Here is a 13,616-nt window from a genome sequence, read left to right as displayed (position 1 = left end):
TGAAACAAATACAAGTAACACACATTACATATATATGTATGTGTGTGTATATACACACACATACATATATAAAGAAAAACAATGAAACTTATGTATAATTAATACAAGCTCATTTATGGAAAGAAAATGTGCCGCAGCAGACACCTCCCAAGCAGAGTAGGAAAAGGGTAAAGAGAGTAGGTTTGAAAGACTTTCTGTTCTTTGTGGGACCAGGTCACCAGACACTTTACTCAGAGGTCTGGAGAAGGGTTCAGTAGGTTCAATGACCTGATGTCCTCAGCAGGGGAGACATTTTCCCCTGTGCTTGCACACACACAGGCAGACTCTGACACTCACTCTTCAGCTTGTTTCTTCCACACTCTTCAATGTGCAGAAGTCACATCTTACCATCAGCTTCACTGACTGAGACACACCTAGAGGGTTAATGGAAAAGCACACTTCTGGGTGTCTATGAAACTCTTTCTAGAGAGGTGACTTTGAGGAGGAAAACATACCCTCACTGTGGTGTCTAGAGGCTCAGGAGGAATAGGCCCACAGGTGTAGACAGCCGCCACCCCTACCCTGTGCTTTCTGGTTGCCATGGCATGTGGCTGTGCTCCAAGTCCCCATCCACCCACCGTGAAGTCACGCCTCACCATAGATGCAGAACCAGTGGAACCTAGTGGACCCACACCTGAAATTACACGATAACCCCACCCCCACCCTCCAAGATGCAGGGGTTACGTTTCAAAGGTGGAGACACCTTTAGGTTGACAACATCCCCAACATCCTCAGCTGCGTGGAGAACCAGAGTGACAGCTCAGATGGAGGACTTCCAACCTCGCAGTTCTCTGAAGATCAGATTCGCAGTTATATAATTTCGAGTATTACTCAGGTAAGCACCATCAGGGTGCCCAGTGACATCAGTTTTCCTCTTCTGGCCAGCAGCTGAGAGGTGGAGAGAACAGTAAAGAGATGATGCAGCAGGGAACACGAGCTTACACTTTAGTCATACATGAGCGGGGGAGTCTGAGAGAAGACAAGTCAATCACTTAGAATTGGTTGCTTTATTTTGGATTTTTCAAGTTCACAAAAGCTTTGCAGCATCTGTTCCCCCCATGTTGATCCTCAAGGTTTTATGGTAAGACAATGGGAATGTTTGTTACCACACAAATTAGATATACCTAAACAATGGATAATTAACAAACATCTCTAACCAAAAACATTTTACAAAATATATATTCTAGTACACATAAGAATTTATGTGCCTTAAAATTAGACTTTAAAAGGCATAATAAAAAAATAAAACATGTAACACTGACAAACCTACAGAATAATGCTGACGGCAAGCTAAAAATAGCTTCAAATGCTGAATGTAATTTGAGGGAAGATTATTGGTTGGACCTACAATTAAATAGTACTATCTCTTGTTAATGAATTTCTACCAAATGAACAATTCATTTGCTTATAGTTATGTTTGTCAACGACTTGATTAAAAGAGCTGAAAATGAGTGGGAGGAGAAAGGAAACCAGCATCTTCTGTCTCTCTGAAGTGGCCGGCAGTGCAGTCACTGCTTGTAAAAGGTACGTATAGAATCTCAATGCCAAAAGTAGCTCCAAGTGCTCTCACTTAGGAAACGTAAAAAAGAAATAAATGTCCTCAATTATATTTTAAATTTCCCAAATGGTATAATACATATCTTCACAATCCATTGTAGAGCTCATTAAAATTATTCATACTGTCATTTCTACTTTTAATATAATCTGCATGTACTTTGGGGTAGCTCTGTAGAAAATAGCAATAGAGGCCACTAAGGGTAATGGCAAGTATGGTGGCTGACACCTGCAATCTGAGTGCTCAGGAAAATTGAGGCAGGAAAACCAGAGTTAAAGGCCATAGCAGGAAAGTTTGAAGCCAGCCTAGAATCCATAGTAAGACCCTGTCTAAAAAAAAAAAAAAAAAAAAAGGACAGAAATGACTAAAAATAGGGGCGGGGAACTGAGCATGATGGCACACATATTTATTTAATCCTAGCATGCAGGAGGCAGAGGCAGGAGGATCTCTGTGAGTTTGAAGCCACCCTGGTCTACACAGAGGTTTTCAGGAGGCTAGCTAGGGCTATACTGTAAAATCCTGACTTAAAAAAAAAAGTAGATAAGGAAATTGGGCAGTAATTAAAATTATGACTTTTTTTTAAAGGTACCTAATGTCACGAATTATGTATTCTGGCTCAATGCTATGCTGGAAGGGACCAGGAAGCAAGCGGAATGGAGTGTCCTAATTGTCTCTTCACTTATTCACTGGCTACTCACAAGGTTGAGGGGAGCTGCTGGCTTCGCTTTTTTCTGCCTCGTTTCTACAGTAACACCTGGGAAGGGGAGACTCTCTAAGTTTATAGAACTGAGATCATGGAAATTAAAAGAGAAATCTGTTAAAACTGCAAGCATGGGCTCCTATTTGGTAAAGAATGGGCCTAAAACAAAAATCCAGGTTCTTGTACAGTATAATTATTATAGTCACCAGCAGAAGGATTTCTGCAAAATCTCAACTTAAAATGCATCTTGCATCTCAGATTCTCCCCATCAGTCTTATCTATTGTTCAGAGAGACGGGTCAGACGTCTCAGTCTCACTTCACAGAAGACGCACACTGAGCTCAGACTTGAGAGGAAGGCTTTGTTCTGATGTGTCCTTCAGATTTAAGTGCTTCTTCCTGTACTAAATAAGGATTATTCTAAGAGCAAATACTGTTAAGACAGCGAAGTTCTTATTTCTTAAGACAGCATATGTGGGCATCACCAAAAGTTACAAAGCTGAAGAAAAGCAAGCAGCAAGTCAAACAACTCCAAATGCTAACAGTGCCTATGAGATGCAACCTGGAATGACCTCTAACTACAAATTATAATCCCGAAACCAGCATACTGGGACGACTACTGAACATGACTTAAGTACAGAGAGCTGCTCTTCAGAACTGCTTTGTCAAACATTAAAGAATTAACTGAGCCAGGCAGTGGTAGTGCACACTTTTTAAATCTCAGCACTCGGAGGCAGAGACAGGAGATCTCTCTGGTCTACGGAGCAAGTTCCAGGACAGGCTCCAAAGCTACAGAGAAACCCTGTCTTAAAACAAAAACCTGAACACTATTTTTGGGAGTTGTACGAAGACAGATTAGAAGATTCTATACATAGGGAAAACATTCTAGTTAAGATGTCTTAAAAGTTATTGTAGACGTTTATTTGATACTAGAAACATGGTCAGCTATCATAAAGTATTTCTCTTCATCACAAAATAGTAAGGATTTAAACAATCCAAGGGGAAAAACTCTAGAAGCTTTAAAAAATGTTTTTGACCTGGGCACTAACTCTTCTAAAAAGCGTCTCCAAAATCTTGAGTGGAATTATCATACTCAGTAATGAAATGTTTGAGTTCTTCGACACATCGTTCACCTATCTCGTGTAAGTTCTGTCTCAATGCAAACTGTATAGACTTTTCTAACGAAGGATCTTTTTCAATCAGCATTTTCACCACCATCCCGAAAGTTTCACAGTCTTGTCGGTAAACCTAGAATGGTAAAATACATTTCGGTCAGTATTTCATCAATCATTTAATCAATCAATCTATTAATTAAACACTTGGCTGGCTGAGCCGGCAGATCTAATGATGCTAAAATCTACAAGGGAGAAACAGTAACATGGCTGAAGCTCACAACACAAGCACAGCCGCTGCTGGAACCTGTCCTGGATTACCCGTTCACAACACAGCAGGCATCTGGAGCGAGGCTGCCTGCCTACAGTGTGCTGGGCAAGAGGACAAAGGAGGTAAGAGCAAAAGCAGCGCAAACAAATCACTCAATCGTTAAGAGGTTACACAGACGTGGTGGCCACACCTTTAATCCCAGCAGAAGCAGAACTTTAATCTAAGTTGGAGGCCAGTCAGCCTACATAGCAAATTCTAAGTCAGCTAGGGCTTCCCAGAGAGACCCTGCCTCAAAAAGGGGGTGGGGGAAGGAAATGTAAGGAAAAAGTTTCTAAACTTCAGATTCTTTGAATCACAATCAATTGAGAAATTCAAAATTGTTTAGAATATAAGAAAAAGTTGTAAGGACAAAGAGTTTATCTGAGGACAAAGACTTTATTATACATATTTAACCAAAGCCACCAAAACAGGGTTAAGATCAAAACAACAGATTATGCATATACAGATGTGCATACTACATCCATAAACACGTAAAGGTGTGGCATATTTTTAAAGCGTATATTTTTATTTCAAAATATGTAATTACCAAAGGCAATTAGATAGCTACTGTCTAATAAATGTATGAATCTTCTATAGGAAATGTTCTTTTCAAATTTCTACACTCCTTTTTATACTTCAAAGTTCATGTACTTAAGGAAAACTCGCGGAAAGACTTTGTAATGTGTATGTGAATGATCTGATTAGCTGGGTAGTGGCACACACCTTGAATCCCAGCACCCAGGAGGCAGAGGTAGGCGGATCTCTGAGTTTGAGGTTAGCCTGGTCTACAGAGTACATTCCAGGACAGCCAGGGAAACAGAGAAACGATTTCAAAAAAACCAAGAAAGATCTGATTGAAAAGACCTATTTTATAGGTTTTTGTTTGTTCAAGACAGGGTTTCTTAGTAGTTCTGGAACTCAGTCTGTAGACCAGTTTGGCCCTGAGAGATCAACACATCTCTGCCTCATTTTCGTTTTCTATTTCTTCTTTTTGTTTCTTGGGATTCTCTGTTTAACAGTTCTGGCTGTCTTGGAACTTGCTTTGGATTGATCTCAAACTCAAAGAGATCACCTGCCTCTGCCTCCTGAGTACTGGGATTAAATGTGTGCACCACCCACACCTGGCTACATTTTATTTTTCTAATGTACAATAACATGCCACCATTCTTCAAAAACTGATTCTATTTATCCTGAAATCATAAACTTGAGATGCAGATAGGCTTTACCACACAGTTTTGTTTGTTTGTTTAAGTGGTTATGTATACACACTAAGTATGGAGGTCAGGACAGCTTTTGTGGAGTTGGTTCTCTTCTCCCACCTTTACATGGGTTCACAGAACTGAACCTGGGGCGCCAGGCTGTGAGCCAGCATTCCTACCCACTGAGCCACTGTGCCAGCTGGTCACTACTAGTTGTGGGGACTACAGTTTTGAAACCTCTGCAACATGTTTTTGCTTTAAAAATAGCTATTATGGGACTCATATTGAATGTAGTCTGCTAAATTTTTACTAAAATCCTTACCATGATACTGAAATTAACTCAAAAAGGCAGGCGTGGTAGTGTGGCTCACAAAAACTGAAGCAGTATGATCATGCTATCAGTTTTAGGCCACCTTGAGCCATTATGGTTCAAGGCCAGCCTGAGACCCACAGCAAAACCTGTGTGTCAAAACCAAGGCAATGGAAGGAAGGAAGGAAAGAAGCAAGGCAGGAAGGAGGGAGGGAAGGGAGAGAAGGAAGGAGGAAGGGATGGCAAGCAAAGGGGGAAGGTAAAGAGAAGAGAAAGGATTTGCTAAGTCCAAGGAAATTGAAAAGCCTTTCATAAATGACACAAGAGAATACATAAAACTTGTATCTGGGTAAAGGAGCTTGCTAGCAAGGCTGAGGACCTAAGTCTGCGCCCACATGGTAGGAGAATGAACCCCTCTGACCTCCATGAATGCACATGCGCACGCACACACACATACCTCCTAGCGGTCTTGTCAACAATAAAATAACACATACATATTTCTCAGATGATAATGTCTGTTTATAACCTATCAAGTTCAACTCAACTATTTATTGCAGTTTATCCTGAGGCTTCCTGGAAACGGAAGTGTGTGACTGTCTTATAAACCAACCAGAAACAGGGTATTATTCACATATCACATGTGCTGTTGAGGCAACAAGCGCACTACAACTGCTCTCACAGCACACGATCCAAGTCAAGTACAGCACTGTGGGAAGGAGAGTCGCCATGCTTACACAACAGCACTCAGCACCAAACCAACCACAGACCTCAGCAGACTGCTCTGTGGGTGGTCTACATTCTACTGGCTTAAAAAAAAAGTAACAGATGAAGATAATGCTACACTGAACTAACCTACAAAGTCTTTAATGTCAATCTGCTTCCTACTTAGACCCCATTACAGAACACGATTGTGCCACATATCTGAGTATGGAAAAAGCATCCTAAAATTCTAACACTGAAACCATGACCTCCTGTCATAAGATACAAGCATTTTTTTTGTTTAGTATGTGTTTTTATTAAGTCCTTTTTGAATTAGTCACTAGAATAAAAAAAAGTTTGTACATTTTTTGGACAGAAATAACAAAAGCTATTGAAAGTAACAATTCTGTACCTGGAACTTTTTTAAAAGACTGTTTTAAATGCCCTAGTTGGACATCAGAAAGGAAACAGTTTTAGTTAAAGGAAGACCTCACCCTATAACATTTTATAAACATAACTTGAAACTGTCAGGAACCTAGTTCCGAAATGTGTTCCACAGTGAATCCAGTCCCAGGCAGGAAGGGTGGAGCTCTCCGAAGCAGAGCTTGTTTGCTTATGGTCCCTAGATGGAAATGCATCAATAACATGCAGTCTGATAGCTAGAGGCCACACAGGAAGACTGCTGTTGCTGCTGCTGTTGTGCTTGGGTCTCAGAGGAGAAAGCAAGGCAGTGTGCGGGTGTGGCTCACACACACTGTACAGACAACTAACCTGTCAGTGGATGAAAACGATCCAATGCTGTTTCCCAGCCCTTTATCATAATGACAGTGTTAACAACCAAATTCTCACACCGGACTTCTAGGAATAAACTTTGGTTATTAATTATGCTTTCAGATAAAATACAAAGGTTTTCAGGTGATTAAAAGGGATATCTTGGCAAAGCAAATCCAACGGCAAATTTGCTCTATTAAAATTGCTTGTCAGGCTGGACCAGTCACAGTGTTGGTAGAGTGCTTGTTGAGCATGCACAATCAACAGGAGGGCAGTAAGTGAGCACACACAGCAGCTTGTTAGGATATGAAACTCCCCTAAGGAACACTACTTCTACTCTCTGATCCGTGCGGGGGAAGAGGGAGCGACAGCGACACAAAATTAAGCAAGATAAGGTGTGGTTAGCACACGCTTCCCAAGTCTGGAAGACGTGTGTATGGGGGCACGACTGCTGTATTATCCAGCAGGATGGTTTCCTCTGCTGTTGCGACCTCATCATTTCATGTAATTTCCTCTACCCAAAATCAGTTCTTAAAATACTCTGTGTCCTGCTTCAAGAGGGTCACATCTTCATGGCAAAGGTAACCGGGGATGATTAAAATTCAGCAGAATTAGTTGAGCAGGGAAGACAGAAAAATAGTTCCAAGCATTGGCTGCTGCTGCTGCTTCTGCTTCTTCTTCTTCTTCTTCTTCTTCTTCTTCTTCTTCTTCTTCTTCTTCTTCTTCTTCTTCTTCTTCTTCTTCTTTTTTTTTGTTTTTCGAGACAGGGTTTCTCTGCAGCTTTTTTTTTAGAGCCTGTCCTGGAACTAGCTCTTGTAGACCAGGCTGGCCTCGAACTCACAGAGATCCGCCTGCCTCTGCCTCCCGAGTGCTGGGATTAAAGGCGTGCGCCACCACTAAGCATTGGCTTCTTAAGTTAGGAGTCAAGAGAAGGCAGTTGTGGCAAGCAAGTATCAGCTCGGGTGTCAGACAAGTTGTTTGTTTCCTTATAAAACTAAGGATTGAACCCAGGTTCTTACCTATGTTCAGCAGACACTTGGTCTACCTACCACTGACTTAAACCTCCAGCCTAGTAACACAGTTACACATAATACATAGGTCAAAGTCAAGGGAAATGCTAAAATAATCCAAATTAAATGAAAATGTCATAATTTGCAAAGGGCAACAAAAATTGCATTTAGAGAAAAATGAACTATTAGAAGACACAAGACTAGCAGTTTATGACACTAGAAAAAATGAAATTCAAAGTAACTGTAAGTAAAAACTACAACAGAAACATAAAATTAAAAACAGGAAAATAAGGGGCAGGGGAGATGGCTTAGAGAATAAGACATTGTTACCTAAGAACAAGCAGGAAGGTCTGAATCCAGACTCCACCCCAGCACCATTGAGGCAGAGACAGGAGGATCCCTGAGGCTTGCAGACCAGGCGGTCTAGCTCAATTACTGAGTTCCAGGTAAAGTAAGGAACCCCGACAGACATTCAGTGATTAAGAGTATTTACTACACCTAAGTTGAACAGCTCACAAGCACCTGTAGCTGCAGCTCTAGGGGATTTTGGCCTTTGCAGGTACCTGGACTCATAAGCACATACCCCCACCACCCACGTATAAGCAATAAAAATAATTATTCAAAACACTTTTAAAGAAGTGGAGAGTGACTGAGGAGGATACGCAACACCGAGTTCTTGTTTCTGTATGTATGCACACATAAAAGGGAGGGGAATCGGTGTAACCAAAAGTTGGTTTGGGTTTTAATGTTGAAATAGTATCTCATTTAGCACAGGCTTATCTCAAAACCACAAAGCAGTTAAGAATGACCTTGAAATATTCCCCCTGCCTCCACCTCCTGAGTGTTGAGACTACGAGCATACATAACCATACCCTTTTCCTGTGGTGCTGAGCAAGGAACCTAGGCCTAAGCACGCTAGGCAGGCACGTTAACAAGTTAGCTACAAAACTGGCTCTTTGGAAAGACAATATAATCGCTAACTTTATATAACCACAGCAGGGCTGGAGAGGTGGCTCAGTGGTTACGAGCACTGGCTGCTCTTCCAGAGGTCATGAGTTCAATTCCCAGCAACCACATGGTGCCTCATAACCATCTGTAATGAGATCTCGCGCCCTCCTCTGGCATGCGGGCAGAATGTTGTATACATAATAAATAAATCTTAAAAAAAAATAACCACAGCAACCACCTTCAGAAAGGAGAGAAGACAGAAATTACTTGATGTCAAGGACAGTCACTAGAAAATAAAGGATAGTATAAACTCTTGTCCCACTAATTAGACAAAATAGACCATTTCAATAAAAGACATAATCTTCTAGACATAATCTTAAAAGGAGAGACAGGATGCTCTGAACAAGCCACGCCCACCTCCCGAAACTCAAGGTGCAGACAGTAGCTGTGCAGGTGTTCCATGGGAAATCTACCAGCACAGACCTTGAAGTGCTCCCTAACTCACAAGACCCATGCTCCTGTGGAATCCACCAGCACCGAGATGCAGGCTGTGGAGTTCAGTTAACAATACAAGTTACACTGGGTTGCCAGCCACACCAAGGGCACTACTAAGGAGAGGGGCACCTGCAGGAAGAAAGGTTGTTCTCAAATTTCTACAAAGACAGAACTACTTAAAGATTGGAGTAATTTAGAAGAATCAATATCAATTAAAATTTCTGTTAATTTCTGGGCATGGTTTTCAGTATCTGTGACTGATTGCAATTTCAAAGATTAAATGAGACAACATAGAGCACTCACAACAGTGACTTCCATTAAACAACAACAAAGACATTTATTTATTCTATATCAGAAAGTGATGACCATGAAGTAAGGAGAGGCAGTATTTTGTTTTGTATTTCAGACTGCTGATCACACTGGGTTCTTAGGAAGCAGAGGGAGATAAATGCTACTGCTGGACTGACTTCTCCTTTTCATTCAGTCTAGCACTAGGGTGAGCCTTTCACCTCAATAACCTAAGCAGAAAGTCTCATAGGCAGGCCTAGAAATCCGCCTCTAAGATTACATAGTGAGACCATGTTTCAGAAACAGAACAGACAACAAATGGAAGCAGCACAGATGTGGCAATGTGAAGTGATGGCTAAATAGTTTTCCATATTTATGCCAATGGCATAATGTGTCAACTTGACACAGAGTCACAAGCTGACAACAAGCCTGGATTTGGAGAAAAGAGAGAACACAAACCAAGATCATCAGCAACAATGAAGAAAATAAATTCTTTTCACTCCCATAAACAGAAGTTAATAAATGTTGAATGAATAGCAAAAGCATGCTTTAAAAGAATACAAAGGGGCCAAAAAGAAAAGTGTGGACATTTAAACACATCAATATTAGTCATGGAAGAAGTAAAGAATGTAATGGCAAGAAAAAAACAACAGCACTAATGCTAAGGGGTTGTATATTAAGGAGACTGTCAACCAAATGCTGCCCAAAAATCAAAGAAACTAACAGCCAAGGTATGTTGACTGAAATGGCAAAACACAAGAACAGTTTATTGGGATTGGCAGCAGTTAAAAAACCATGCTGCTCAGTACCATACAGAAGCCATGTATAGCTGTACATTTGTATGTGTACTAATGAAATAACATGAAAGCTAACCTTTGCCACATTTCAAATACTACTACATTGGCCAGTGTATGTGTGAAACACCTCCAGTCCTGCAGGGAGTCCAGAGGACAGAAGAGCACAGACCAAGTGCAGCAGACGGGTGTGTTGACCTGGCCTAACACTAAAGCTGGAAATAAAACAGTTTATCACTTTTAAAGGAGTGAAAGAGAAACCCTGTCTTGAAAAACCAAAATAAATGAGTAAATAAATTAAAAGAGCCGGGCATTGGTGGCACAAGCCTTTAATCCCAGCACTTGGGAGGCAGAGGCAGGCAGATCTCCGTGAGTTTGAGATCAGCCTGGTCTTCAAGAGCGAGTTCCAGGTCAGCCACAGCTGTTACACAGAGAAACCCTGTTTTGAAAAACCAAAATAAATAAATAAAAGAGAAAACATAAAAATGTATGTTAAGAAAGAAACTCCAACCAGGGCATAGACATTCATAATATCCAGCATGTTGATGAGATTGGTAAGCAGTGACAGCACATAATGTTAGTACCTCAGACAAGTTCAAACTCTAATTGGGGTCTACAGAAATGAAAAAGGCACCAAAACTATAGTAGCCTATGCTGCTCCTAGCACTGTATTAACAGAAAAGATGTAGTATCTTAGTTAGGGTTCTATTTGCAACAAAATCTCATGACTAAAAAGCAAGTTGGGGAGGAAAGGGTTTTATTCAGTTCATACTTCCACACTGCTGTTCATTACTGAAGGAAGTCATAACTGGAACTCAAATAGAGTAGGGTCCTCAAGGCAGGAGCTGATGCAAAAGCCATGAAAGGTTACTGCTCACTTTTCCCAGCGGGGGAAGAGATCATGTTGATAGCAAGCAAGCAGAGATCAAAAAAGCACTGAGACACTGTTAACGTAAAGGCTGTATGGAAAACCAAACAGCATAATATGTTTAAGGAGTACTGACTCTTAGAATCTTCTCAAGTTTGGAAGTGACACTATTGATAGACTAGGATCAAAATGGATTTGAAATGAACAGCAAAAACAATGTTTACATTTAAAAAACATAACAAAATACTAAAGAAATTACTTCTAGGGCTGGAGATGCAGCTCAGTTGGTGGTGTTGGTCTAGCATACACAATGCCCTGGGTTTGAACCCTAGCACAGTATAAAATGGCGCAGTGATGGAGACCTGTAATGCACACATCCTCCTGTTGCTATCAGCACCGCCAGGGTTACAGATGTGCACCAGCACGTGTGGCTTTTCTATGGAGTCTGAGGACTTAAGGCTGCTGTCGGGCTAGGACTAGTGCTTATGCCTGCAGAGCTATCTCACTAGCCCAAAAGCTTCTGTGAAGACACATTATCTACAGTCAAGGATTTTAGGTAGAATCTAGGAAAAGAAAATGAATGTATTAGCTATAACTATTTGTATGTAAGTAAGAATACCTGAATACTACTCAATATTTCCCCTTAAAACTTGAAGGTGGATGATGATACAATTAGACTGAAATTCCACAAGAAGCCTGAAGAGCTAATCTTTGCCACATGTGTTTTCACTATGTAGTACATTCTATTTAAAAAGATTTTTTTTCAAAGTTGAGCTATTGGTGTAAACAATTTTTTGCTTTGTTTTGTTTTTGTTTAGCAAAATCACCATGACTAGTAAAATAAATAAATTTGGAATAGCAAAACAGGGAAAAACAAGACTAAAACCTTTTGTTTGGACTAGTGTCATTGAATATTTGACCGGTTCAAATAAAATAAGGGTCAAAGGTTTCCCACCTTATCATGTGAGCCAAAAGGAATGGCAGTCATTTCCTCTTTAACTTTCCTCTCACTGGATTGCCATGTGCTCGTGTAGATGGAACAGGCACAGAGATTTTTCATATAAACACATTCTGGAAAAATGTATTAAGCTACTCTCATGTCCAAACATATTTCCAGGATTATATGATAATAAAATATCAACTTTCAAATAATGTGGCTCTATCATTTGAGCTCAGTGTATTCATACTGTGATATTTAAAAGTTCAGAAGTTATTAATTATAACCAGAATTTATTTCTTGAATAAAATCCAATCACCTATAAGTTAACTGGTAAATTAGGCTATTATTTTAAAAAGGAGTATTGACATGTTTTCAGAGGTACCAAGCCCACTGGTGAAAATGGACTCTGTCACACATCCTGAATGCTTGCTGGCTCTGTGTCTGCAGTCACAGTATGAACAGGACCTAAGCAATATGACACTGTATTTGGAGTTTGCATCATTAACAATGGACAGAAAGAGAATGTTTTAAGAACATAAGTCTAAAGATGATTTCTATATCTTTTGACCAAACCAAGACCAAAACAAGTGTGGAGACGCTACCATTCAGGATGGCACTGTGTAAAAACAAACAGGATGATACCAAATGGAGCGATGGTTTAAAGGAACTGTTCCAGTTCTGCTTCTGCCTCCACTGAGCAGCTGTGACAGGAAGGCTCTGGGATGCTCCTCTCCAGGGGGTCCAAACAGCTCAGCTGTGTTCCGCACCTTCTTTATTCTTGGCAAACGGTTGCCATCCAAAGCGCTATACCTGTGCCTGTGCTGCTACTGAATAAATTCTGACACAAATGTGTACACCTACCTTTCTAAAAGCGTGCTCACATGTTTATCAAACATACTGCAATTGGAGCTCTTTTGGCGAACAAAACATGAATGTTCAGTTGGAAAAGAAAGTGGCTCAGTGGTTAAGAAAATCCAATGATGAGAGTTCCCAACACCCATATCAGGCAGCTCACAAGTGTGTCTAACTCTAGCTCCAAAGGAATCTGATGCTGCTGGTCTCCCGGAGAAGCTGAACACATATGTATGTTCACTACAAACACACACATACACATTAAAACATATACATAATAAAAATAAAAACCATAAAAAACATATACATAAATGCATTACAAAATAATTAAAATAGGTTCATTAATAGAGAAACCACTTACATTGGTTGGGCACATTAAGTTAATATTTTAGTCAAAAAGTGAGAAACCAAAAAAGAAAAATTCTAGACAGGAATCTGCATCAGACAAGGCCTCCCAAAGGGAATGAAAACATGGTCTTCTTTAGAAAATTAACACCAACAAAACCCACATCATAGTACCATTGTCATTGTCGTAATCATCACCACCACCACCGCCATTACTGTCTGTACGATGGGGAGGAGTGAGTGCCCCTGTTGGCATCAGAAGACAGCTCTGTGGAGTCAGGTCTCTATGTCCACCTTCACATGGGTTCTGAGGATCAAACTCTCGTGGTCAGGCTTACAAGCCTCTGCACTTGATTAAGTCACCTTGCCAGGACCAAAGTACA

The 13,616-nt window shown here is 40.5% G+C and overlaps 1 protein-coding gene across 9 annotated transcripts in view; it reads right to left on the bottom strand.

Annotated features, from left to right (window-relative positions):
- Nucleotides 1-1,027: 1,027 nt before the first annotated feature.
- Pphln1 (periphilin 1) overlaps nt 1,028-13,616 on the bottom strand; it is an 84,468-nt gene continuing 71,879 nt past the window's right edge. For all 9 annotated transcript variants that reach the window (XM_038342387.1, XM_038342392.1, XM_038342394.1 and 6 more), the window contains one exon: nt 1,028-3,540. In XM_038342387.1, the coding sequence (XP_038198315.1) occupies nt 3,346-3,540 (195 nt within the window). In that variant the 3' untranslated portion in view covers nt 1,028-3,345. The remainder of the gene's footprint in view (nt 3,541-13,616) is intronic.

The sequence above is a fragment of the Arvicola amphibius genome, chromosome 9, assembly GCF_903992535.2.
Source record: "Arvicola amphibius chromosome 9, mArvAmp1.2, whole genome shotgun sequence".
Classification (NCBI taxonomy): domain Eukaryota; kingdom Metazoa; phylum Chordata; class Mammalia; order Rodentia; family Cricetidae; genus Arvicola; species Arvicola amphibius.
The sequence above is the reverse complement of the archived record's forward strand: the minus strand, read 5'-3'. Positions and strand labels throughout refer to the sequence as shown.